The 27,797-nt window shown below is 44.7% G+C and overlaps 1 protein-coding gene across 2 annotated transcripts in view; it reads left to right on the top strand.

The window, feature by feature from the left end:
• The window catches only part of CKMT2 (creatine kinase, mitochondrial 2), a 28,348-nt gene extending 2,386 nt beyond the window's left edge, over positions 1-25,962 (top strand). Inside the window, exons 2-10 of one of the 2 annotated variants that reach the window (XM_007451720.1) lie at positions 12,602-12,773; positions 14,279-14,477; positions 15,937-16,032; positions 16,487-16,708; positions 18,369-18,454; positions 20,126-20,249; positions 21,295-21,429; positions 22,840-22,965; positions 25,701-25,962. In XM_007451720.1, coding sequence (XP_007451782.1) covers positions 12,622-12,773; positions 14,279-14,477; positions 15,937-16,032; positions 16,487-16,708; positions 18,369-18,454; positions 20,126-20,249; positions 21,295-21,429; positions 22,840-22,965; positions 25,701-25,820 — 1,260 coding nt within the window. In that variant the 5' untranslated portion in view covers positions 12,602-12,621 and the 3' untranslated portion in view covers positions 25,821-25,962. The remainder of the gene's footprint in view (positions 1-12,601; positions 12,774-14,278; positions 14,478-15,936; positions 16,033-16,486; positions 16,709-18,368; positions 18,455-20,125; positions 20,250-21,294; positions 21,430-22,839; positions 22,966-25,700) is intronic. The other variant, XM_007451721.1, reaches the window with a different exon arrangement.
• Positions 25,963-27,797: the final 1,835 nt, after the last annotated feature.

Genomic DNA, 27,797 nt, shown 5'->3' with positions numbered 1-27,797 from the left:
GAACAGGAATGCCCAAGGGTGCCTCTTAGGGTACCAGTATAGCCGGTGGTGGTGAAGTAACTTGAACTCTTTGCTCCCTTAGAACTGGGAAGGAAAGCCATTCTCTGCTGGCCACGAATGGCATCATAAGAATTTGTTCAGAGTGTTCTGTGGAGCTGGTCCAACCCCAAGGACATCTTCTGTTTGGGGGTGACTCTCTCTGGAGAGAAAGCTGACACGTGGTCCTCCCCCTGGTCTTCCTTTACCCTCCAAGGAGTTCAAACACATGGACGCCATTTACAGCTGGACCAAAAATAACTCTGAGTCAGCAGAATAGTACCTATGGCATCTCCATCCAGGGTACTCAGGATGACCAGGAGGCTCAGAATTGAAGCAATGACAGAACCTAAGGCCTCCTCATCTTAGGATGTCACAGAACCAGACAAAACCCTTAAACCAGGACCTAGACTCCCAGTATGCCTGCCTGAGACGGAGATATAGAGCTCTTGGGCACAATGACAAAGGGGTTTAATGTGGTGGTTCTTGTTTTTTAGTGGAGAGGGCAAGTGTAGGAATACCACAACACTATTGCTTTTGGCTGTGATCTTGCACCCCATATTGAAATCTCCCTGGCTTGGAGCCCAGCAGTTCTGCCAGATTTTAGCCCTATTGCTGTAAACAGTGCTTTTCAAATCAAGAGTCATGAGGTATTCCAAGTTAGGGAAGCTGAGGCAGACAGCGTCTACGGGGTGGGGGCTAGAGACTACCTCCCTCCTCACCCCTGCAAGCCCTACTTCCGTAGGAGAGAGGAGAGAGGAGGGGAGGAGAGAGAAGAAAAGTCCATGCCCCGTCTCCTCAAGGGAAAGGCAGGCTGGCGCAGCAGCCCCCGCATGGCTGGCAGGCGCTTTGGGCACCTGGCGTCAGAGTGGAGAGGGTGAAGGAGCACCTGGGATCTGGGCCATTTCAGCAGAAGCCTGAGGACAGGAAAGAGAGCAGGCTTATAACATCTGGGACTCTGGGGGAGTCACATGCCCCGAGGTGATGATCCTGTGTCTAGAAGCTGCTGTGGCAAGTGCATGTCTGCGGTCTTGGGAGCCTGAGTGGAGGGATCTCTGTCACTCCCAGGTCCTAAACCACAAAGGTGGTTTCTCTCCAATTGCTGGTCTGTGCAGGGCTACCTGTGAGGTGCTGTGGTCTGCAAGGAGCCTGCATCCAGGGCCAAAGACAAGCCTAGGTTCAAATGCCAGCTTTATCAAGGTGCTGACTCCAAGACCTGGGGCAGGTCCCTTAACCTCGCTCTGTTTTCCCCATCTACAAAATAATGCCTACTTGGAAGGATTGTTTCAAAGACTGAAAACAGTGTTTGTAAGGGCCTCTTGCATGATGCGTGGCTCATGCTAGGAGTTTAGTAAATGATAGTTAAAAAGAAAAAAAAAGACAGTAAGGTTTGACTGGGCATGCAGGGATGGAAAGGACATTCCAGGTGGAAGGAAAGGCTGGGGTAAAGGGTCAGAGTCTGGAAGAAGAACTTGGGAGCCCAACTGAGTAAATCCATTTTGCGAACCCTGATGCTGGTTTTCAGAGGATGAGCAGTGGATCGGAAAGTACATGATGGGCTCCTTCTGGAATCAAGTCTTGTCCTCAGATTACAAAATAGAACAATTAGATGAAACACTTTAAATGCTAAAAATGTAAACTAAAATCAACATTCAGAGAAGGGGAAGACCAGTCTGGGATGACCAGCGGTGGCTGTGGGGAGAGAGTGATAGCTGTCCCATAGGCTTAAGGTCACTAGGGGGAAGGGACTCACATTTATTCAGTGCCTACTGTGGCCTGTCACTTAGTCCTCACAACAGCTCAGGGAGAGGTCTTATCAAACCCATTATAGAGAGGGAGTTGCTGAGGCTCAGGTAGGCAATTCATGGGCTTCCCAGACCTAGCAGGGCTTGGGAATTGCCTGTGCAGCTTATACGACATACATGTGACGGTCCCATTCTCGCCACTCATTCAAAAGATGGAGCCTGGAAATCTGGATTTTTAGCACACTTCACAGTTGACTTTTTTAGCTTTTAATTTATTTATTTTTGATCACAAAGGCAGCCCATGTTGATTTTTACAAGTGATGCAATGCAGAATTCTATTAAGAGAAAATTAATAATCTGCCTACTCCAAGTCTGTTGCTCTGAAGTAATGCCCTTTGCAGTTTGAAGAGTCACCTTTAGTACTTTTCTTGACGTTCTTATAAATATATGCAAATACATATATACGTATATCATTGTTACAAAATTGGAACCACTCATATTCATTACTCTGCAAGTATTTTTTCCCTTTTAACCTAAGACTATGGCAAGACATGCATCCAGGTAAAGTGGAGGCAGTTTTAACTGACTCTTTAGTAGCTGTGGAATATTCCGTTGTCTGAATGTGTCACATTTAACACAATCCTTCGCCCTCTGATAGACAGGTTTCTTCTAGGTTTTTTTTGCCACTACACATAGTGCTTCAGTAAATATCCTTGTGCCTCTCTCCTCGTATACTGGCAGCTCTATTTCTTCTTTTTTTTAGAAATTTAGCCTTTTTAAAAAAAAATTAAATTTATTTATTTTACTTTTGGCTGCATTGGGTCTTCATTGCTGCGTGCTGGCTTTCACCATTTGAGGTGAGTGGGGGCTACTCTTCACTGCAGTGCGCGGGCTTCTCATTGTGGTGGTTTCTCTTGTTGCGGAGCACAGGCTCTGAGGGCGCGGGCTTCAGTAGTTGTGGCTCGCAGGCTCAGTAGTTGTGGCGCACGGGCTTAGTTGCTCTGTGGCATGTGGGATCTTCCCAGACCAGGGCTCAAACCTGTGTCCCCTGCATTGGCAGGTGGATTCTTAACCACTTCGCCACCAGGGAAGCCCTGGCAGCTCTGTTTCTGCCGAACAGATTTCCAAAGTGTGATGCCGGGCCAGTGGGTAAGCACATTCTTATGTTAATTGATGTTTCCTGGTTCACTTTCCAAAATGGTTGCGGCAGCTCACAGAGCAGTCCAGGTGATTCTGATCACAGCCAGGGAGAGAGGAGAGGGCCACGCAGAGCTGCTCCCCCTCACCTCCTGCCCCTTACTCTCCCAGCACTACTCAGCAGGAGCCTTTTAGGACCAAAAGAAGACCCCACCTTGCCCTCTAGCTTGGGCCTTTATTTACCTGTCTCCCCAAGAGCAGAATTCCTGACTTGGAGCAGCTAAGTGTAACTTGTCTTGCAGAAAGGCTCTTAGAAGACATCAGGGCTGAAGGAAGGGAGGGTGCCTGGGAACAAACTGCAGGCACAGCAGGGCTGTGGGCTGGAGAAGAGAACCAGGGCTGGCCTATCAGGGATACACATCCCTGCAGGACCAGGCACCCCTGCTTGGCTGAGTACCCGACTGTGGACTAGGGGGCACCTGCGTCCTCAGGAGAGAGGGGGCTGAGGGAAAAGGCTCTGTCTTGGCTGAGCAGACCCAGCGAGGCACTAGGAGACAGCCTGGCCCAGGAAGTGGCCTGATTAAGATGCAAGACAGAGGGTCTCAGGCAGAAGCATCCCAAGGAAGAAGCCTGCTGTGGATCCAGGCAGGCTCTGCAATTGCCCCACACCCAGGAGGTACGGGCTTCCTGAGTCTCTGGGGGATGCTCTCAATGTGTTCAGTAGGTAACCCTCCATCTGTCAGAAGGAGCGAGGGAGCTCTCAGCCCCCCTGCCCTTGAACAAAGCCGAGTTCCCTGCTGCTGAGGTGAAGGGAGAATGTTCTCAAACACGCTGTGGGCAGCCTGTAGAGGTGACCTCTCAAAAGGAGTGCACAGTGATAGTAACAGATGTGAGCAGATGTTCAGTCCTTGATAAGTGCCAGGCCCCGTTCGGATTTGCCCCTAGTAGCTGCAGGTGTTCTAGAACCTAGAATCAGTCAAGGTTGTCCCCACATCATGGGTTTTCTGTGGACCTTTGGGACAGGCAGCCACTACACATCCTAGGCAGATTCAGTCCCAGTGTAATTCAACTCTAAATTTCAGGGGAATTATCTGCTATAGAATCTCCCCAGAGCCAAATTTGGATGAGTGACAGTGGTCCAGGACGCTTTGTCCTCATCCAGAAGATTCTGGACCTAGGCATAGAACAGGGGGTACAGTTAGCCTTTCTTCCTCTCTTCCTTTCTGCAGCATTCCAAAGTAGATTAAGTGTGGTGTGGACTGAGGGCAGTGGCCATTCTCCCACCTGGAGGATGGCTGGAAGGCAGCCGGCCATAGAGAGGCGATTGCACCAGGCCTCTATAGTCATCTGTTTATGCATATGGGTGTGCGGTGTCTAGTCATTGTTTCTGCTCTGATCTTTTGCAGTTTGTGTCCGGGTACTAGTCCCAGGGCAGGTGGAAGCAAGTAATACCTCAGTATGATTAAGACCAGGCAAGCTCCCTCAAACAGTATAGCTGAATGAGCTGGGCCAGCTCCAGGCCCTCCCAGGGACTCCCATGGGGCTCTGGTTCCCCTCGAAGAACACTTACCCTTTGCCTGGTAGTTGCCCAGGTCGGGTGCTGGTTAAGAGCATGGACTAGGAAAAGAGACCACTGGTCTTGAATCCCAGTATTGCCACTCACAAACTGTGTGCTTTTGGACAAGTTATTTTACCTTTCTTTACCTCCATCTGCTCATCTGTAAAATGGGGCTAATAAGAGTATCAACCTCATGGGTCTGTTGTGAGGATTTAATGAGGTAATAACCATAAAGCTAACAGAACCATGTGCCCAGCATAAAGTAAATGCTACACGAGAATTTTCCCCTCAGACTGTGAGCTCCGTAAAAGCTGCCACATAGTAGGCACTTAAATATTTATCAGACAAATAAGTAAAAAGATACCTATCCTCACCATCTTATCATCCTGTCTTGCCTCTCCCTCCATCACTGCCCACTGTGACCCCTCCCCACCAGAGCACATCAGTGTCATTCACGGTGACCGTGACCCACACTGCCTGATGACCTCTGGAAGTCTGTGGTCACTGGTGTTCCTGGAAGGTGGAGGAAGCCCCGAGGGCACACCCTCTGGTTCCTCTGCCCCTCAGAGCTGCCCAGAACGAGGCCTGTGTGCCGGTTGGCTGTTTGGCCTTGCAGTTATCCTCTCTCGAGCCCTCTCTGGAAACCCTGATTGAGAGAAATGATCCAGTATCCCTGAGAAAGCCTAAAGAACCAGAGGCAGCTAGAAATGTCTGGCAACTCCATCCAAACATACTGTAATGTTGTTTGTTATTAAACCTGATAAATAAAAACGGGATCTTCATTTAAATGAGAAACTACTACTGAAACTCAATACATGTGATTTCTCTTTAGCTGTGTGACCTTTGGCTGTCAGTTAACCTCTCTGTTTTTGAGGTCCCTCATCTTTGACATGGGGCAAGATATCTGCTTCTTGGGGTTGTTGTAGAGAAAGTACTTGGCACTTGAAAGTACTAATTTTCCCCCCTTATTAAGATATGAAAAGGATTTTTAATAATTCCACTTATTCGACAGTGAAATGGGTTGCTCTAGGAAGTGGTGAGATCCCCAGCACTGTTGCTATTTAAGGAGGGCTGAAAGGAAAGGGATTCCTGCATTCGGGCTGGGCTAAATGACCTCTAAAGTCCTTTCCCACCCCAGTATCTCTATGACTGTTCGTTCACTCACTCATCCAGCATTTTCTGAGAACCTACCACGTGCGGGCCAGTGGGCTTGAGAACCAAGGAAAACTATGACCCAGCCCCGTGGTCTTTGGGTCTTCTCTCTTACATGTGCCAAGTGCCAGGTCAGCTCTGAGTGATGTCCATCCTTGACCTGAGCCCTGCTGAGCTCCCAACACCGTCCTCCCCAGTGTGTGGGAGAGGGAGATAACAAAATGAATGCTCCCTTCCCTTTTCTTAGAAAACTTGTAAATTCTGTCTCTGCCCCTTTGAGATGTATTTAAATGTTTTTCAAAGCTAAGTAAGCTTCCAGCCAGCTTAACAACCCAGGACTGTCTTTCTCCAAGGCCTGGGAGCCATCTCTTTGAAATGTAAACACCAGGAAGATAGCACCCCAATCTCCCAGGCTCAGTGGTAAAGACCTGCTGTCAGAGAGATGGGAACAGCTCATTTTCCCTTTGTATAAAGGCAGTTAACTAACACAAATGGCCACCCCAATGATCAGGTGAATTTAGAGTGAATTCTGTGTGAAAAATGGTGCTGTCATGTCCTCTTACTTGAGTTACCTGAAGAACAGGTGTAGGTGGGTCCTATCTGCACGGCTCTTTAAGAGGGTGAGATTTTGTTCTGTCTTTCCAGTCTCTTTAGCTGATGTGCCTCACAGTCTGGTTTCGTGCTTAGTCAATAATAAAGCTGTTTTCTTTCTCTCCTCTGTCTTTTGGAGAGAAATTTCTAGGTGTCGGGAGACTTAAATTTCCCCAACACCTAGCACTTTCTCTTCATCTGACCCCTCCTTCCCCACCTACTGCTCAGTCCGAGAAGGATCCCTGGAGGAAGGAAGGGCATGCAGTGATGCTTTGTCTGTTATATGTGGGGTAGCATCCGCTGGATCACCCCTGGAAACCGCCGAGGATGGGCTCAGTGGGCTCCCAGCGGGGCAGCCAGCCTGTCATGGCTGAGAGGTCAGGAGCCTGTGCTGGGCTACCCTGGCTCAGGGGCAGCTCACAGAGACCAGGAGCCTGAGCAGGGAAATGCTGAAAACCTGCCTACCAGCCTCACTCAGTTGCTTTTATGATAGGATTTCAAAATCAGTAGCTGAAAGGGACGTGTTTAGTGTTATGTAAGTAGATTTTTTTCTCAAGTTTTGATCCATGAAGCTAGCTCACAAAATTGATTCTATATTGGCTTGGATACCAGGCCTGGGACTTCATAGCAGATTAAAAATGAGAAGTACTTGGGAGTAAAGGAGCCAGGTTAGTAAGGTGCCTTGGAGAATAGCCCAGGGAAAAGGACCCATTCCCTTAGACCTACATGCATTTAAAAGGAGATACACAGGAGGCTGGTATGATATCCTCCTTCTGGAAATCAGGCAGAGCACTGCTCACAAATAATTATGTAAAGCCTGGGAAGAAGTGTTTACTGAGCAGCTACTATGTGCAAGGATCTGTGGCAGATGAGTTCCTGTCCTTGAAGATTTTACCCATCAGCTGGGAAGATAATCCAAACGTAGTGGGGAGTTACCTAACATGACAGGAGATACAGGGCAATTGAGTTCACCAACAAATGTCGAAAAACTATGCAGCTCAAGTGCAAGTGAGTGAGCAGCCCGTGAATGCTTTGGGAACTCAGAGAGAAAGCCATCACCTGAGGCTAGAAGGGCACAGGGAGATTTTGTGGGGACAAGGCACCAGGCCGTGGTCCAGTCAGACAGGGAAAAATGGACGGCAGAGCCCTAGTTGAGGGGCAGTAAGAAGCAATACTTTTACTAAAACAGTAATAATAATTTTACTAGATCGAATTAGTGTGGTTTATTGCATTAGCACAAAAGTACGGACAGAAAACTGATATCATAAAAAGTAATATCTATATTAGAATATATATATATATATATATATTTTTTTCAAGTTGAGATTGTACAGGCTCTAGAGCTGTCAATCAGAATGTCAGGCCAGCCCACTGGGTCCTAGGTGTTCTGGGCCCCCATGACAGTCCCTGAATGTATGTGCACATGTGCTTGTGTGAGCCTTCACAAAATTCTGAATATGAGCTTCTTTAGTTGACATTTGCCTCTTTCCCCTCAAATAGATCAGGGTTCCTCTCCCAGGGAACACTGGCTGCTGGTCTCACAAGGCTGAGGGAAGCTGGCTTCTCAACTTCTCTGTTGCCCATGTTCCTCTCCCCGCAGCCCTCTGCTCCCCCATCTGCTCAGCTCTCTGATTGGCCCCATTTTCTGGCCTCACATCGCCCACTCAGTTGACACCTGCTCTCCCACATAGATCTGGCAAAGAGAAGAGCAAACGCCAAAGCCTTGACGTGGCGCCCACAGTGAGGGTGTCTGGATGCTGAAGCTTTTGTCCCTGGAGAAACACCACAGCTGTTCCAGCCCCTCATCTCTCTCCAGTGATCTCTTGACAAAACAGTTCAGGGTGTTATGCTAATACTAGGGGCATGGAGGGAATGAAAACAATTAAAAAGCTGGTAAGGGAGCTTCAGATCTCTCATGCTCCAAACTTTTGTTCCAGTGGTTTCACACAATATACTGATTTATAGAACTACCACGTGTGGAAACTAGGCAAAGCCAAAAACTGACCCCTTCGGTGGACACAGATTACCTCTTACATACCTCTTTCCAACTCCACTTGTTTATGCCACATGTTACCATCTATGCAAATAACAAATCAAGTCTCTCCTGAGCAGGAATTTTAGCTGTAGATGGTGCTTATGTAAGATTGGGGCCTCCTGGGTAACAGAGGAATCTGTAAGACAAAACAATGTCCTGCCTGTGCAGCTTTTCAAAGACTAACTTTTAACATGCAAGAGAGAGTTAGTTTAGTCATGAGGAAAAGTGATTTCATTGCAAGCCTAGCTTTGGGTCTTTGGGGAGCATGGCTCAGCCGTTGCCAAATTACTACCCTGTTCAATGAGACCCTTGTTTCAGTCTCATTCCCAAGTTTATCGATTGGGACCTCAGTAAAGAAATTCTATGTCTCATTGTATCTTGGAGAGAGAAGAACATAGAGTCAAAGAAACAGGAATTCTTCACCAAAGCTTTGAGTCTGTGTCAATTCTCTACAAGGAATCAAAGCAGGGGTACTCTGAATTTCAGCTCTAGGATTGTTTGGCTTGCTGCCACCAAAGCCTCCATGGGATTATTACCATGAATCATGCATCACTGCCCAGACACCAGCATGATGTTAGAACTCTTGGATGTTAATTAATATTATTTCCAGAAACTAAAATATGGATATGATGACATTTCAAACATTAATATTCTGAGTCAGACACCTACCCACAGATCACCCTTACAGAGAGGAAGACCTTTAAAGACCACCAGTGGTCAGTGGGCTGCACATAGACACACCCCCTCCTCTTCCTCCTGACTCTACCTCTTTGGATTTATCTTCTCAAACATGCTGATGTGAACACCTATCAGTGCTAAAGCCAATTAAAGAAAGAAAAATAAAAATCAAGCTATTTGAGCCAAACTCAGAAACCAACACACTTCTTGTTAACTTAGGGCTGGCTTAAATTTTGACCCATCTATAGTCTGGAAAGAATTCAGGCAACACTTCCTTTACTTTGGTGAGTTCTGTGGTAAAACTCATAGAAGACAGTATTAGCTCTCTGCTTGAAAAGCAGATTGGAGGGTCTGGAAGCAGATAAGACAGGTCTGAAAGATGTAAGTTAGTGTCACCTGCTGCATACGAGAGCCAGGAAGCCTGGGTGCTGTTCATTGAGGAACACTAACCTACTCTTGGAAGGAGATGGACAACAGCCCAAAGCCTAGTAGGGAGCAAAGATGTACATGTGATGAGATGAATGCTGGGCCATTACACATCCCTAGAACGACTTTGAGAAATGGCCCATTTATCTTGCCTGCTGATTACTAAAGCAATTCCTGTTGTCTTTCTGATTGAGGGAATTGTTTTTAGAAATGACACAGAGGAAAGACTGTCTGATAATCTGATTTCCTGGGTTAAAGTAGAAAAATAACTTCCTAATCTTTTTTCAAGGACTTTGATGCTTTTAGTTGAGATGTTCGTATTTCTCCCTAGCTCAAAAAATGTTAAGTAAAGACTTCCAGGTGGGGATCCTGGAAGCACAAAGTTGATGGACCCATCCCAGTTCCCAAAATGCAATCAAGGAAGAAAGTGGACCTCAGAAGGCTACTCTTAGAATTGTGCGTAAGGCCATGTCGACCTCGCCTTATTAGAGGAGTTCATCGTCCGCTGGATAGCCCAGGTTTTCATACCACAACCATACTCTCAACGGGCTCATTGCAGTCATCCAACCCACCTGTGCTTGGAGAATCTTGTAGCAGAGCCTTGGTAATCTTCTAAATACAAGGGGAAAAAAATTCCACCCTTCCTTTATTTGGGCATCACAGAGACCAATATAATGAGAGAGTACTAAGAGTTACCTGCTCTATTGTTCTCCACTCAACAACCCACGATAAATAGCTCCCCACTGGGTGATACTGTGGATTAATTGTCCATTCTGATCTCTGGGCAGTAGCAGACACAGCAGGGTATCTGATTTTCATCCCTGGTGATATTATATAAATATTTATCTTTTAAAAAATATTTATTTTTGGTTGCATTGGGTCTTTGCTGCTGCACGCGGGCTTTCTCTAGTTGTGGCGAATGGGGGCTACTCTTTGTTGCGGTTCATGAGCTTCTCATTGCAGTGGCTTCTCTTGTTGCGGAGCATGGGCTCTAGGTGCACCGGCTTCAGTAGTTGTGACTCGCGGGCTCTAGAGCACAGGCTCAGTAGTTGTGATGCATGGGCTTAGTTGCTCCACGGCATGTGGGATCTTCCCGGACCGGGGATCGAACCCATGTCCCCTGCATTGGCAGGTGGATTATTAACCACTGCACCACCAGGGAAGTCCCATAAATAGTTATCTTGATTTATACATGTTCTCAGTTTTGAAAGATAGTTTGACTGTGTCCCCAAGTCTGGTTGATAATTATTGTCTTAGCCCCTTAAGGACACCATATCTCTGGCTTCCATTATTCATTGTTGAAATATCAGCTGATGTTTTTTCTTTATAGATGAACTGTCTTTTCTCTCTGCTTTTGATATCTTTGTTGACTGTTATTTATGTATGTGTGGATTATTTTAATTTTGCTTGACTTACGTCATGCCTCTTGAATCATGGATTTTTGTCTTTCATCAGTTGTGGAAAATTATCAGCCAGTTCCCTTGAAATATGGCTTCTCTGTTTTCTCTATTCTGCCTTCTGAGGCTTCCATTAGATGTGTATTTGATCTTGTCATTCTATCCTTTATATCTCTTATATCGCATATTTTCCATTTTCTTATTTACCTGTGCCACATTCTGGATAATTTCTTAAGATATATCTTCCAATTCATTTATTCTGTCTTCAGCTGTATTATATCCATAGTTCATTCCGGTTCTCTTTCAAATCAGGTTTATTATTCTTAATAGTCTCTTGTTGCTTGCTCATCATTGTGATTCCATCACTTATTCCTTTAAACCTTCCACATAGAGCTAATCTATATTCTTGTCTGACAATTCCAGTATCTTCAGTCATTGGAGGTCTGAATCTGTGGCCATTTCTTCTGCTGACTCCCATTCATGGTGCCTCCTTGTGTGCTTGGTGATCTTTGACCAAGAGCCTATTGCTTGATCTTACTCTGTAGGGAAGCAGGGCCTAAACTGAGTATACCTTCCTCAGAGCAGATCTGAGTGCATTTCTGCTGGAGGGCTCCTGACCCTGGACCACTTTAGCCCCTTTCAAGGGTCCTAGCTCAACTGGGGAGTCTTAGACTCAATTCCCCACCTCCCTGCTGGTATCCAGACCTTAGTAGTCAAATGGACATCACTCTCAAGATAACCCAAACCTGAGCTCGCTTGGGGTGAGCAAAGTAGGAGAATGGTCCTTAGAGACTTTGCAACTGCTAGTAATGATTAGTCAAATCCATTCCACCTGGCTTCACCAATCAAGGTTGTCTTAAGACTAGCATCTCCACCAAGCAGCTCCTAGCCTAAACAATAAGATGTTTGCCTGAGTCATTGTCCAGGAACGTGGACTCAGCTGTGTCTAGTTTAAGCTGAGCTGGTTATAACTGGATAGGACCAGCAACCCTGCAACTGGGCATACCTGGATGTCAGTGACCTTTTGACCTAGGAGGGCTGAAAACTCTACCCTCAGAACCTGCAGAGGTGTGTAGCTTTATTACACCTGTGCAAAACACTTACTTAAACTTTTCCCAATCATCTTTCCCCACACTCCCAGACCACCCTGCTTCTTTGTTATCCCATAAATACCCCAAGCTCATTGCTTTCAGGGAAGTGGTTGTGAGATTCGTTCTCCCATCTTCTCCCTTGGCTGCCTTGTGAATAAACCCTCTCTTTGCTGCAGACCTTAGTGTTTCGGCATTTTGGCTTGCTGTGCGTTGGGCAAAATGAAGCTCATTTGGTAACAACTTCCTCTATGTCTTACAAGCCCAGCAATGCATTCTATTCAGGGTCTAGTTGTGTAGCGGCAGAGTCCAAAAGAGCACCTGGGTTGTCAAGCAGCCAGATGTAGAAATCCTCTGGGTTTTTCCTGCTATATATCATATTGGTGGAGAAAATGGCTAGGACTGCAAGCAGTTTGACATTCTCAGTGTCTAAAAACTACCCAGGTTTTCCTAAGCAGTGTGAAGGGGACTGGGGAGAAAGGAAGAAAGAGAAAAACAAAACAACGCAACAGGCTAAGTCGCCTGCAGTTTTTGTCTTGCCTGTTGTTTTCTGTACTGTGGTTCAGGGCCATCCTGTAAGGCTAATTCTCAGCTTCTCTGGAGTTCCCTGGTGGTTGAGAGGTTAAGAATAGGCACTTTCACGGCAGGGGCCCGGGTTCAATCCCTGGTCGGGGAACTAAGATCCTCCTGCAAGCTGTGCGATGTGGCCAAAATGTATTTTTAAATAAAAAATAATCTTTAGCTTCTCTGCTTTCCAGACACTCATCCAAGAGGAAGGATGGCCAGTACCTTCTCGAAGTTGCTAACTGGCCGCAATGCCTCTCTCTTATTTGCTACCTTGGGCACCAGTGCCCTGACTACTGGGTACCTGCTGAAACGGCAGAACGTGTGTGCTGAGGCCCGGGAACAGCACAGGCTATTCCCTCCAAGGTAAGTCCTCTTGGCTTTAAAACGACGCCAAAATGCCAGCCAGAAATATGCTTTCCTCTGCTGAAACTGTCAGCAGAGGCCCCTTTTTTTGCCTCTGAGGGTGACTAAATCAAATTGACTTCTTAAGCACAGTGACCTGTGGCAAATCCAGGGATGTGTAGTGTCATCATTCCTGCCCAGAGCTTGAGCTCTAGTGGAATAGTAATAACAGTTGGAGCTAACCTTTGTTGAATATGTGTAGGTGTGTTGAGCACTTTACGCAGAGTATTTTATTCCTCTTAGCGTCCCTTTGTGATGAAATGGAGGCTTAGGAAAATTAAGTGGTGCCCAAGTTCACACAGCTGGTGCAGCCAAATGTGAACCCAGGGACCTTGATTCCAGACTCATGCCTCCCTCATGCTGTACTGCCTTCTGGGAAACGTGATGCGACGGCACTGATTTTAAGTATCAGCTTTTTTTGCTTTTTATTTTATTTTTTTTCTGGCCACACTGTGCAGCATGTGGGATCCTAGTTCCCCTACCAGGGCTCAAACCCATGCCCCCTGCAGTGGAAGCACAGAGTCTTAACCATTGGACCGCCAGGGAAGTCCCTAAGTATCAGCTTTAAAGGACCTTGCAGAAGGGAAGCAGAGAAGTGGCATGAAGATGGACTGTTTTCTCCACCCTGGGGACCTTGTCATGGCTGAGACATCCCACACTGGATAGAGCTGGAGTGGATGCTGATTTTAAGGGATTCCAATAGGCAGCTGTGCATGAAAGAGACAAGGAAAACCTGAGGTGTTTCTCAGAAACATTTACTGGCTTTCATGAGAATTAGGAACTCTGAGGGAATTACTGGCACCTACCATATACCTCAGGAATTCCTTATGTGAGATTACCTGTGTTTGAGCCTGTGGTGGTCTTGAATCCTCTGTTCTTCAATCAGTACATATCACAGGGTAAGATGGCACCCCACCACATTTGATTTCTTTCTATGTATTATTTCAACAAATATTTACTGAATGCCTGTTTCTATAGGCAGGCACTGTTCTCAACAAAGCAGATAGTCATAGAGTTTGCATCATAGACAGAGGACAGATCAATCAATGAATTTCTATGTAGTTCTATCCACAGGGTTTTTAGCCTCTATCACAGACCTAAGGGACCAAAATGTAGTTGTTGTAATTTACCCAAACTTCTGGGTGTAAAAAAAAAGTCTGCATAAGATTTCAATTTCTTTTCTAATCGTTTCACTCTATTTCCTCTTTACATAAACATAAGCCACAGTCTGTGGGCTCCTGCAGCCAGCATAATGGACTCCTTAGGCAGGGCCAGGTACGTTCCTCTGGCAGTTCAGGGAACTAGTCTTTAAAATCTGGCTTACTTAAATCATGAGCTAGCCAATTTTCCTCTGCCCACTGGCTGAAGAGAGCCTGGTGGAAGGATGGCTGGCCAGAAACAAAGCTCTTGCATAGGCCGCTTGCCTCAGGGGCTGCTCACTGAATACCCGTCTCCTCCTCGTGCAGCGCAGACTACCCTGATCTGCGCAAACACAACAACTGCATGGCCGAGTGCCTCACGCCGGCCATCTACGCCAAGCTCCGCAACAAGGTGACGCCCAATGGCTACCCCCTGGACCAGTGTATCCAGACTGGAGTGGATAACCCCGGCCACCCCTTCATAAAGACTGTGGGCATGGTGGCTGGTGACGAGGAGTCCTATGAGGTAAAACTCTTGGCTGCCGGTTCTGTAGTGTGTGTGTGAGGCGTGCTTTGGGTTCTCTCTGTGGGACCAGCTTGCTGTTTTCTCGGGAAGGGCACCCATAAAGGGAAGCCAGCTTCAACAGAACAGCTGCAGTGCTCTCTGGAACAGTGAGGTCTACAGCTTCCCAGGGACAGGGTTTCTTTTGCTGCTGCTCTAGTATCCCTCCCCACCGAGGAATGAGTTGCATGACCCAGCTCTCAGAGATTGTCAAGGGGATGAATTCAGAAAAAATACAGAAAGTACAGAAAAAATAAAATCTTTTAATGTTTTTATTGTTTGTATATTCACCAATAAGGCATTAGGAGATGATGTGTTTGTGGCTGAACTTTATTGAGGCTGGAGGATGGTTCCGTGTGTGTTTAGTTTGGGAATTACTGATTCCACAGCCCCCTGTAGTCTTACTGAGTTCACTGAGTCTCTTGGAGAAATCCCATGATCTCTGCATCCTCATCCTGGGTCAGAAGCACAGGATGGTTTGCTGCTCTGGAGCTCAGCCGCCAGAGGAGCTTCTAAATTACAGTAAAAAAAACCCTCCAGCTCATCTCCCTCAGGTGTGCCCCCTTTGCACCTTCTGTTGCAGGGAGCTGAAGGTGATTCCCTGGGAAGGCAGCCATCAAGAGGAGGGAGAGGGCCACCTTGAATAGACTAGACTAGCAGCTCACTCAGAGACAGCAGTGCCCACCTCTGGGCTCCCAGAGTCCCAGACTAGAGCTGGCTCCCAGGACCCACTCCCCACATCTCCCAAAGGCGGCACGGTGCTCTGTTTGACTTCTCTGAACCTTATTTTACCTAAAGGATGTTCCTGCAGTTTTGGGTTTTTTAAAAAGGAGATTTCACTTGGGATAGTTTGTGCTGGGGAAGGTCCTCACAGGGTAACAGGTCCCTGCTTTGCCTTAATTGCTGCTGTGCACTTTTCTTTCTATGCAGCTGATTTTCCACAAATTTATTATATTGCTTAAACTCTAGAACCCGACCATCCCTTTTGACCACAAAACTGCTTAGCTTCTGAGCTGGCAGCTTCTTTTATCCCACAAAAGCAAGAGCTTCTGGAGAAAACCCTCAAATTCTTAAACACAGGATTTTCTTGCTCCATCTGATGGCAGTGAACTTGGCAGAATTGCTAGGGAGGAGGTTACTCTGACAGAGTTCTGTAGCCCTGCCCTCTCCCAAGGGGCAAGGTGCCTCAAAGAGGTTTCCTCTGGTATATGCGACCTACTAGTACTACTACTATCATTATTGTCGTTATTATTAACCATCAATCTGGTCTCACACCTATTTCCTGCATGGTTGCACTGAGAATTTCAGAGAAGGAGGGCATCAGCTTTGGCCCTTAAGATAAATAGGAACAAATGATGAACCAATTCAAGTATTGATAGATGAACCAATTCAAGAGGAAACAGGAGCGTCGTCCCTCCTGCAGGTGTTTGCTGACCTTTTTGACCCTGTCATCAAGCTGAGGCACAATGGCTATGACCCCAGGGTGATGAAGCACCCCACGGATCTGGACGAATCCAAGGTAGGCTCCAGCCACCTCTGTACCTTCCCATGAAGCCAGCACTCCAGAGTCCAAGGTGAGGAGAACTGGAGAGAAGGGCCCCTGGGTCAGATGCCCTTGAAATCTCTGTGATGGCCCTCCCACACCATGCTCCCTAGAGGGCCACTGAGACAGTCAGGAAGGTCCCAAAGTCTGTTTTTCTTACCTCCTACCACCAGCGTAGTGGTGGTCACTGAAGACTTTAGCCTTTCCCAAAACAATTCCTTTTTTCACCCCAAACCTAGCCAGGGTAAAGGACTGCAGACAGCGCTGTGTAAAGTAGCTCCTCCCTTGACTTCCCTCCAAGACCCCTGCCCCCAGAGTTGCCCGATGTGTCCAGCATGCACACGCGCTCAGTGCCCGGGGGTCCCCTGGTCAGCGGGTTGGAGGCCACCGTGGCCGTGGCGCTGCGGCAACCCCGCGCTCTGCTCCGCAGATCACACATGGGCAGTTGGACGAACGCTACGTGCTGTCATCTCGGGTGCGCACGGGCCGCAGCATCCGCGGGCTGAGCCTGCCACCCGCCTGCACCCGGGCCGAGCGGAGGGAGGTGGAGAACGTGACCATCATGGCCCTGAAGGGCCTCAAGGGGGATCTGGCCGGCCGCTACTACCGGCTGTCCGAGATGACGGAGCAGGACCAGCAGCGGCTCATCGATGTGAGTGATCCCGAACCACGTGGGCTGCCCGGGGCGGGGCTGTGCCGAGAGAGCCCTGACCCGCGCGGGGCGGTCTCCCGTGGAGCTCAGGCCCCTGCTCTGGTTAGGAGCTTGCTGGGGCTTCAGGCTGGTCAGTCTAAGGAAGGAAAAGCAGGCCTTAAAAGCTTAGGTCAAAAGTGAAGATGGTCTATGGATAAAGTCTGCCGAGGAAACAGTGGGGTGGTGGGTTGCCACTGGGGTGTGGGAGTGAGTGGAGGATCCCCGGGCTTGTTGATAAATTGGAAAAATTGGGTGTGGAAAATCCCGTCTGTGCCTGGAGGATGGTCTCCATTACCACAAAGTCCAGGAAGCTAGGAGCTTCTGGAAAGGGAATTATCCAGGTGGAAGGCCTGCCCTGACTCACATTGGAGCTGGCCTCTGGGGCTCCTGCTGCCTCCACAGGGTCTCCATGGCTTCCCTCTAACACTAGGGTAGGCAAAACTCAAGTCCCTTCCTTTTTTCCCTGTAGCAAAGTTGAAACAATGGCATTTTCAAAGGTAACTTTAAACTCCAAGGAAAAGCAGAAACAAATTTCTGTCATTTCAGAAGATGTGATGCCACAAAATATGCCCCATTTCCAAACCAGGTGGGCAACTGTGTGGTCTAGAGGCCTCAGTCTCCTGGTCCCCTCCTCTTGTTCTGGTACAGAATAAGCCCTCCTCTGCCTCAAGTAGCCACTTCTGGTTGCCAGGTTAAAGGGCGTGCTGTTTCCTGGGCAATGATAGTCCATAAGCCTGGCCTGGCTCAGGTCTCCAATCCATTCCGCTTAGAGATTGTAGATCTTCCTGTGTCCTCTTTATTTCTGACTTCAGTGTAATATATGGTATCCATATTCATATTCTTACTGTGTACACACAGTATTTTGATCTGATTTTGATCTGCACAGTAGCATATTGTAGTTAGAGGCATACTTGGGAGTCATACAGGTCTAGGTTTGCATCTAGGCTCTGCCACTTTCTAGCTGTGATAGATTTCCTCTCTCTGAATCTGTTTCCTTTTCCTACCAACCAGAATGATTACATTTACCTCAGTGTTGTTGTGAGGATTAAAGGAAATAAAAGTACATAGCTTAGAGCCTGGCACATAGTGAACATTAAATGAATGGTGACTATTTTTATTTACAGATCATTATTTTACATCTCTAATATTTTTTAATGGAAGGAATGATAATAATAAACCAACAATGCTAGTAACATGGAGAATGCAGCTGTATAGAACACTTTTCAGGATAGCACCCCTCACTCATTGCTATTCAGGATAGCAATGCCCACTCTGCCATTGCATGGGGTTGGCGCTGGTGGGGTAGACACACTCCATAGTGATTAAGGATCTTCATCTGGGCTAAGCCAGCGGTTTTCAACCTTAGCTGTACACTGGAATCACCTGAAAATAACTGATGTCCAGGCTGCACCCAATAACAAGTCGGAATCTCTGAGAGATGGGAACTGGGCATTAGAATATTTTAAGCTCTCAGGTTATTATAGTGGGCAGCCAATGCTGAGAAGCACTGCCTGAGAGACCACAGCCATTATTAGTGAGTTGAAAGTTGACCACCTGACGTTTGCCATTGTGTCTGATCTCATCAGTTTCTTCTTTTTGCTTTGTCCCTTTGGGCCTGCAGGACCACTTTCTATTTGATAAGCCAGTATCCCCTTTACTAACTTGTGCTGGGATGGCCCGTGACTGGCCAGATGCCAGGGGAATCTGGTATGGACATAGCATTTTCACATTTGCATTGTGTGCAGACGTTCTCCTTCAGATCGCTGCTTGTCCTAACCTGATGTTGCTGTGACCTGCGCTTGACAGCATGCCCAGCTTGAGCTAAATGGAGAAGATATTATTTTACATCTCTAATATTTTTTAATGGAAGGAATGATAATAATAAACCAACAATGCTAGTAACATGGAGAATGCAGCTGTATAGAACACTTTTCAGGATAGCACCCCTCACTCATTGCTATTCAGGATAGCAATGCCCACTCTGCCATTGCATGGGGTTGGCGCTGGTGGGGTAGACACACTCCATAGTGATTAAGGATCTTCATCTGGGCTAAGCCAGCGGTTTTCAACCTTAGCTGTACACTGGAATCACCTGAAAATAACTGATGTCCAGGCTGCACCCAATAACAAGTCGGAATCTCTGAGAGATGGGAACTGGGCATTAGAATATTTTAAGCTCTCAGGTTATTATAGTGGGCAGCCAATGCTGAGAAGCACTGCCTGAGAGACCACAGCCATTATTAGTGAGTTGAAAGTTGACCACCTGACGTTTGCCATTGTGTCTGATCTCATCAGTTTCTTCTTTTTGCTTTGTCCCTTTGGGCCTGCAGGACCACTTTCTATTTGATAAGCCAGTATCCCCTTTACTAACTTGTGCTGGGATGGCCCGTGACTGGCCAGATGCCAGGGGAATCTGGTATGGACATAGCATTTTCACATTTGCATTGTGTGCAGACGTTCTCCTTCAGATCGCTGCTTGTCCTAACCTGATGTTGCTGTGACCTGCGCTTGACAGCATGCCCATCTTGAGCTAAATGGAGAAGATAGAGTACTTAGAAATTGGGGTGTGTGTGTGTGTGTGTGTCTGTGTGTGTGTGTAATATATAAGTATAATGATGTTTCCAAATGTGCGGGAATGTTAGCTGTTTTGCATGAATTGTGCATGAGAAAAAAGACTTTCTTTTTAAGAAAAACTTAGCTTCATATTATTTGACCTCCCAGAGAATCTGTTTCATGACATTAAAACAAAAGAGCAGAAAATGAAAAGTAAATATTGAGGATTTAAACAAAACTCTACAAGGAAGAGTGGCTATTGAGTGTACACATATTTTGTCTTGGCCAAGAGTCCTCAGGCCACTTTGATTCCTAAACCTTGGTAAGTTATTATGACACTATCCAAAGGAGCCCAGATCCAAGTGTTTGGGAGCAGCTGCTCAGTGGGGGTGGATAGGTGGGATCTATACAGCAAACATAATGTGAAATCTTCTGCACCCCAAACGTGTTGAGCTGCAGGTAAAATCTTTTTTTAAGTGCCACAAGATTTTGGTTGAATCTATTAGGAGGCAAAACACTCTTGTTGGCATCAAAGCCGAATGTTATCATGGCTGAATTATTGTCATCCTAGTCTGAGGAATGAGGGAGATTATGTTCTTGTTGGGCGAAAACATGACATCTTTGAGGGTTGGTGTTGGTCTTACTCTTCATTCTGTCAAGGTAACATTATTTTGCAGTACTTGTTCAGGCACAGTTAAGAGATTAGGACCATCTAAGGAAATGAGGAAGGTGAAATGAAGCAATCAAGCTACAGAGGTAATGGGAATTTTCATGTGTTGAAACAAATGTAATTAACACTCAACACTGTATTTCTCTCTTCATTAGGCATAATAATGACAAGACATTTCTCATCTGGATTAATGAGGAAGACCACACCAGGGTAATCTCTATGGAGAAAGGAGGCAATATGAAAAGAGTATTTGAGCGATTCTGTCGTGGACTAAAAGAGGTAAGATGTCATCAGAGAATTCTGAATAGTCACTAAACTAAAATCTCTTTGTTTTTCATTCTTGAAAACAGATACTATGGTGACTTCCAAGATGGGGCTAATTTTTTCTAGGGATCATGGCACCCTTTTGGGGTGGGACTTCCAGGGCTGTGCTTCAAAAAATAGATGACTTTTTTTTGTTGTTATTAGCAAGCTTCTATGCTTCCCTTCCCAATGCAGGATGGTTTAGAGAAGTCTGTGGATCATTAGTTATTTTCTGATTTCTTTAACAGAGATCTTGGCTGTTCTAAGCATAGAGACAGTATAGGATGCACCTATGTTCATATGTGACCTGACCGCAGCAGTACTTGATGAGAATTCCTATATTCTCCTACTATGCTCCCGTGGAAAAGCATAACAACTGACATTTATTGAGTGTTTAGTATGTGCTAGGTACTGTGTTCAGTGCTTTACATGGTTCATCTGATTTAATTGGACCATTTTAATATTGTGATAGAAGTTTAATTTGCTATTAAAGAAGTATTGCAGAATGAAAGAATGAAATTTTGCTATTCGCAGCAACATGGATGGACTTGGAGGGCATTATGCTAAGAGAAATATCTGACAGAGAAAGACAAAAATACTGTATGATCTCACTTATATATGGAATCTAAAAAAATACAACAAACTAGTGAATCAAACAAAAAACAAGCAGCCTCACAGCTATAGAGAACTAGTGGTTACCACTGGGAAGAGGGAAGTGGGGAGGGGGCAGTATAGCGGTGGGAGAAAAAGGGTTATTACGGGATTATATGAAATCATGTGAGTGAAACTTTTGAAAATTGTAAAGAACTATAGAATTTAAAGAATCTTTCATTCAGTAAAAATAAATTTTAAAAAAATTGCAAAGAGCTTTGCTTTTTCCTTTCCAAAAAAAGCAGTAGTACTATAAATTGACCTAAGTTTTATTCACGGCAAACATGCAGTACACACGTCTTTCCCTGGTGTTTGGGATGTGCTGAGTGAATGGATATCTGAGAACTTCGTCATTTGTTCCCTGTCTTAGGTAGAACGCCTAATCCAAGAACGAGGCTGGGAGTTCATGTGGAACGAGCGCCTGGGATACGTTCTGACCTGCCCTTCGAACCTCGGCACAGGATTACGGGCTGGTGTCCACGTTAGGATCCCAAAGCTCAGCAAGGTAATGTCATGTAGCCAGTGGCCCTGTTGGGTTCCACCAGGATCGGCTCACCTGGGACTGCTTTGTGGAGGGAAAAACGTCACAGCCCAATTCCTTAACCCTTAGTTTCTGCACTAATGAAAGAAAATGACAAGAAAAGGTTGTTTGTCTCAAAAACACTTGTATCCGTAGGATAAGAGGTTAACGGGCTGTAAAAAAGGGAAGTGGCTTCAAGAGCAAGAACTTTATTCTTTTTTTTAAAGATTTTTTTTTTATGTGGACCATTTTTAAAGTCTTTATTGAATTTGTTACAATATTGCTTCTGTTTTATGTTTTTTGGGTTTTGGGCCCCGAGGCAAGTGGGACCCTAGCTCTCCGACCAAGGATCAAACCCACACCCCCTGCGTTGGAAGGCAAAGTCTTAACCACTGGACCACCAGGGAAGTCCCAAGAACAAGAACTTTAAATTCTCCTTCATATTAACAAGTCGGGATGGTTAGGCCGGCTGCTCCACTCTGCTCTCTCTCTCCCAATACAGAGGTTCTCAGACTCGGGCCTGCAGCAAAATCACCTGGAGGCTTGTGACAACACCTGCAGCACTTGCATTTCTCACAGGTTTCCCGGTGATGCTGATGCTGCCGGTCAGGGAACTGCACTTGGAGGGTCACTGCCTTAGAGCGTTGTCCCCTTAGCGTGGTCACAGTCAGGCCTCACGCTCTAGCCTGTGGGAAGGCGAGAGAGCACGTGGGAGTGTCCATGTAAAGATTTAAGGTCTAGGCCTGGCAGTGGCACCCTTCACTTCTGCTTGTTCCATTAGCAAGAACCTCGCCAGTGGTTACTTCCTCAGCTCTCCTGTGGAAGAAAGGAAAAAGGATTCTGGTGGGCAACTAAGAGTTCTGCCACAGCACACCAAGTGAATCAAATACTTTAAAACAATTTTAGAAAATGTGCTTTCGGCCAAAAAAAAGTATGGTGATATTTGTTATTCAAAATTCCAATGCTAAGAAAATTTTTATCGGAGTGTAGTTGCTTTACAATAAGAAAATTATTTGCTATGATTTAATATCATGATTTTAATTATAGCAGTAACAAGTGTTATATAGATGAATAATAAACTCACCAAAGCTGGCACCCAGATGCCAATATAGCAGTATAGAAGTTAATGACAGCTCTGCTACCTTCTACCTGTGTGTACTTTTAGGCAAGTTAATTCCTCTGAGCCTTATTTTCCTCATCTGTGAAATGGGGGTAAAAGCAATACCTTCTTCATGGGATTGTTGTAAGTTCCAGCACAGGGCCCTGGTACATAGTAAATATATGCTTAATAAATATTAACTGTTATTACTTCTCATTATATGTCTTTTCTAAGTGCGCCAAGGATGACAAATCAAGTTTGATTCTTAGGACACTAAGTATTATCCTTTGTCCCAGGATCCGCGATTTTCTAAGATCCTGGAGAACCTGAGACTCCAGAAGCGTGGCACAGGTGGTGTGGACACGGAAGCAGTGGCGGATGTGTATGACATTTCCAACATAGATCGAATTGGCCGATCAGAGGTAACATCTCTCTAACTTTCCGAACATGAACTAACAAAATCAGCCTGGAGGAAAAGAAGCAAACTCAACAGCCTTTCCTTATTCACAAAATTCGAGACCTCCTCTTTGCCCATTGAGTCCTGAGTCATGTTAGCATTTCATTCTGTAGTACTTGTCCTCCACGCATAAAGGTAAGCACGAGGTAAGCTGAGAATGTATAAGTAAGTGAAGGAATTCACAGTGGGACGGTTGTCACCTGCCTGCCCCCAGAGCTGTTCCAGCAATCCTGAGCAGCGGGAGTTCTGTTATGCTAAAGAACAACAGTCTTTCATCACTGAGTCAGAGAACACTGTGCTTTCTCTGAGGGGGGTGAAATAGTGGATTTTCTCTTGATTCCGAATTTCCTTTGGTGAAGGTCACATACTATCATCTTCACGTTGACATTTTTAGATACTTGATAGTTTGTAAATTTTTATATTTAGGGCTAAAGATGGCAAATAAGGTATGCATGAGGTATGTGTGAGATTGTGCTCATCAAATAATCCTTAGGATTCTGTGAATACATATGATAAATGGGATTCATAAACTATAGGTAGGCCTGGAGTGATGCATGAGGAAAAGCACAAAGAGCGCATTTAATGAACATGCAAGCAGAATCCTAAGCAAATCCTGACCTCAGTAAGTCATCCCAGCTTATCTGGATGTGGTCCCATTGAACGTATTGTGCCCATCATTAATTTAAAAGCCGCTTATAAAACTCTTAATAACTCGGTGGCTGGTTATTAAACCTGTGGATTTTTGGTGCTCTTTCTTCTTCCCTGCCATCTTTTGCATATTTCATTGCCAGTTGGTACTCCTACCAGTAAACTAAGGAAAGGAAAGGAGAAAACACTCAAAACAATTAAATCAGCTTGCGTCCTACCAGCTCTGGTAAAGTATTGATACTTGAGGAAGAAGCAGATATAAATACTGCACCTTCTGAAATTTGCTGAATATGGTGTAGTGGATAAAGAAAATCTGGGTCCTAGCCCTGTCGGCTTCTAATATTAACTAGATTTTTAATACTGGAAAGCAAAGTACTCATCATTTTTAGAAAACTGTAAGTCAATAAGTGATCATCTATAGGAGCTAGAAAAATTCCCAAAAGTGTTAAAAAAAAATAAAATAAAACCACTTGTTCAACCTAACAACCCTGAGATAACCATTGTGAACATTATTCTAAATTGCCTTCCATTCTTACAATTATTCAAAAAACGTTTTTTACAGAATTTAATATTACAACATTTGATATAACACAGCTTTTCCCAGTGTATTATAACATGAGCATTTTCCTATAATTTTATAATTCTGCAAAGAATATAAAATTCTTATTTTATAAGTAAGATATATATAAATATTTTATAAATAAAATATAAATATTTAAATAAAAGAAATATAAATATTTTATAAATAAAATTCTTATAAAAGAATTTTTATAATTCTTCAAAACATATTGTTTAATGACAGCATAGTAAAGGTGGTCCATTATCTACTTAATATCTCCCTGATTATTTGAGATTTTGTTTGACTATCTCTGTATATAACTGTATGACCATCTCTATACATAACTCTAATCACAACTCTGATTAGTTAGTTAGGATATGTTTCTAGGAAAGGGATTCCTGGGTTAAGGATGAGGGTCCCTTACTTATGACCAAGTTTCCTACCAGAAGATTTATACCAAGAGAGTTCCACAGGCAGTGAATGAGAGACCCATCACCACACCCTCATCAACACTGAGATAGGTCAGTTGGCTAAGTAGAAAATCAGTGTTTCTTTTATTAGTAATGACTAGCTTTCTGGCCCAACCCTTTCATAGGGCTTCAGTTTCCTTATGCATGAAAAGAAGTGGGGAGTGTACTAGACTCTGTCTTGCCTAAAGTATGTTCAGCTGTAACACTTAACCATCTCTTCCATTATTGCTGTGCATTCTTGAGTTTTATCATGTATTTTAGTGCTGTCTAGAATTAACTAGTAATTCCTTTCTGTCTTAGTTTGGGTCCCTTTAGGAGCAGTGCAAATAATTTATGTGGGAGGTGATTCCCAGGGAAAGATTCATAGGTAGATGTCCTCTAGTTTAAGAAAAACCAATATTTGTAAACAAAAGTTCTAACATATATTTTTTTTAAAGCAGGAATTTTAAAAAGTATATCTTAGTATAATTCACAGTTTCCTTTAAGTAGCACACTTGCCTGGTACAATACAAGCATTATTTAATTGCCAAACATTTGGGTTTAAACAATTTTCAGAAAGCCGTTCATTGTGTAAATGATAATATCTGAACTATAGCATGTTTAGTACTCAGGTAGCTTAGTGGAAGGTCAGAATTCAGATCCGGGTCAGAGAACATCACAAGGGTGTCACTGTGTAGTTTTACTTTTAGACAAACTGTTATAACAGAGATTGATGGGGGAAGAAGTGTCTGAGATGCAAACTAATGGTTTTCATATTTTTAAAAAGTCCTTACACACAAAGTAGTAACTCCATCTTAACTGCAGGAAGATTGAGAGAAACCCTGTAACATCTCCGCTCCCCGTCCCTGGCGATAACCATCAGACACCTCTCCTCCCATAAAACGTTAGGGAAATAAAGAGAAGAAATTGTTAAAGTCCATGTAACAGGGCAAGTTTTCATTTGTCCCAGTATTGTTCCTACAGATCAAAGCCTTGCATGTGTCTTCTATGCAAATTAATCTTTCATCTTTTTCACTGTCAAAGGTTGAGCTTGTTCAGATAGTCATCGATGGAGTCAATTACCTGGTGGATTGTGAAAAGAAGTTGGAGAAAGGTCAAGATATTAAGGTGCCACCTCCTCTACCTCAGTTTACCAAGAAGTGAACTTTCCCTTCCCTAATTTATAAATAATCTGTCTGCTGGTATGACAGACATAAAGAAATTTCTACTCTGAGAGTTTTTGTAGACTTGGAAAGATGTAAAACTGTAGGTCCTGTCTATCTTTACAATAAAACTCTCCTTAATATCTTCGGTTTGTTTCTCTGATTTTTTTTTTTTTAATGCTACTGAGACGGGCAAACACATCCAATTACAAGTAGTAGGAAGTAAAAATATTTTAGGACAACGATAAAACTAATATTTGTAAGGCCACTTTCACACAAATGTAGAAACCCTCCAACTATCTAGATGCTACTATAGTCAACCCTTCAACCAATCCCTACAGACACCAATGGAAAAGAGGAACTAATATAATCAATTTTCTGGCAAGTAGATTAAGAGAAGATTCATTTCTCTTGAAAGTGTGGAAATAAAGACTATACAAATGAGGACAAACAGAGACTATAGCAGAGGCTATTTAGGGCTTGCTATAGCAGGGGAATCAGCCACCACCACCTACTTGAATCTGGCAGAAACTCAAAGGCAGGCATAGGAAAGCTTTCTGGTGAAAAAGTGGGTATGCTTGGGTGTGATCTGAGCCGGGTGGTAGGCATGGGGAAATTGGGGGCAGACTAACTAGAAGCGGGGTATCCTAGGTAAGTGGTTTGGGAAGCATATTTGGCTTTCTCTGGCTGGTCCTGAATTGGAAGCAGGGGCAAAAATGAGGGGAACTGGGCGTCCCTGACCAAAGCCCAATCTCTGGGCTTGATTGCTTCAGAGACTGTGGTTTGGCTTCTTGAACTGGTTGCTGCAGAGGTTGTGGGTCAGAGTTCTGTTGTCATGTGTGGTCTGGCCATTGTGTATTTGTACATTCAGTCTCTCAAAAGCAATCCAAAATGTGATGTCTCAAACACTGAAAATGTATTTAGTATAATCTGAAAGCCTAATTCTTCCCTCAGCACACAGATAGTTATCTCTCGAATCTTGTTATCCTCTTCCATCCATCCTGTGGTGTCTGTAACCTGAAGGGGCATATGACAGAAGAGGTGGCCGCAGCTAATTCTGTAACTCTAAAAGTGTTCCACATAACAAGAAAAATACTGTTATCTAGAATAATAGGAGTGAGATCAAGTTCTGCATTTTGTGAGTAAATGAGTACTGTAGATGCTACTGTGAAAATACAGCACAGCCATAATATAAGCAATTGTCTTCCCTCCTACTATATTGAGAAAGATAAAGTATAAAAAGAATACACTTGTGCTGGTGCTAATAGGCACCATACTAACTTTTGAGTGACAAATTAATGTCTTTGAAATCTAGAAGAGGAAGCCACACCCAATATAATTCAGGACATTGTGCTAAACACCCTGAATGGCATGGGGTGGAGGGCCATTCTACCAACCAATGCCTGTAAACAAAAGAGGGAACAGAACCTCGAGCAGTGACTGGCATTCTGGGGACGAGGGATGGAGGGTTGAGAGGACTGGCATCACGGCCAAGCATGTTGGCTCTACAGCCACACTGCTTGAGTACACGTCCCAACTCTCCCACTATATGACGTTAAGTGATTGACTTAGTCTCTAAGTTCCTGAAGTTCCTTTGTATAAAGTGAGAACAACGATAATGCCTCTCTCATAGGGTTGTTTGGAGGGTAAAATTAATACTTGTAAAGTTCACTTAGAAGTGCTCAACACATTTTAAGTACTATGTAAGGGTTTGCATGTTAAATAATAAAAAAAGAATCACTATTATAATATGATAATAATCTGTCTTTGAATATCCCTTAAAACCATCCTTTAGGGCAGGGCTCCCTAACCCCCAGGCCATGGATTGTTGTCGGTCTGTAACAGGCCACTAGTATCGGACTGATACCGGTCCGTGGCCTGTCAGGAACTGGGCCGCACAGCAGGAGGTGAGTGGCAGGTGAGCCAGCGAAGCTTCATCTGTATTTACAGCCGCTCCCCATCACTCTCATTACCGCCT

The sequence above is a fragment of the Lipotes vexillifer genome, unplaced genomic scaffold (assembly GCF_000442215.2).
Source record: "Lipotes vexillifer unplaced genomic scaffold, Lipotes_vexillifer_v1.1 scaffold740, whole genome shotgun sequence".
NCBI classification, from domain to species: Eukaryota; Metazoa; Chordata; class Mammalia; order Artiodactyla; family Lipotidae; genus Lipotes; species Lipotes vexillifer.
The sequence above is the reverse complement of the archived record's forward strand: the minus strand, read 5'-3'. Positions and strand labels throughout refer to the sequence as shown.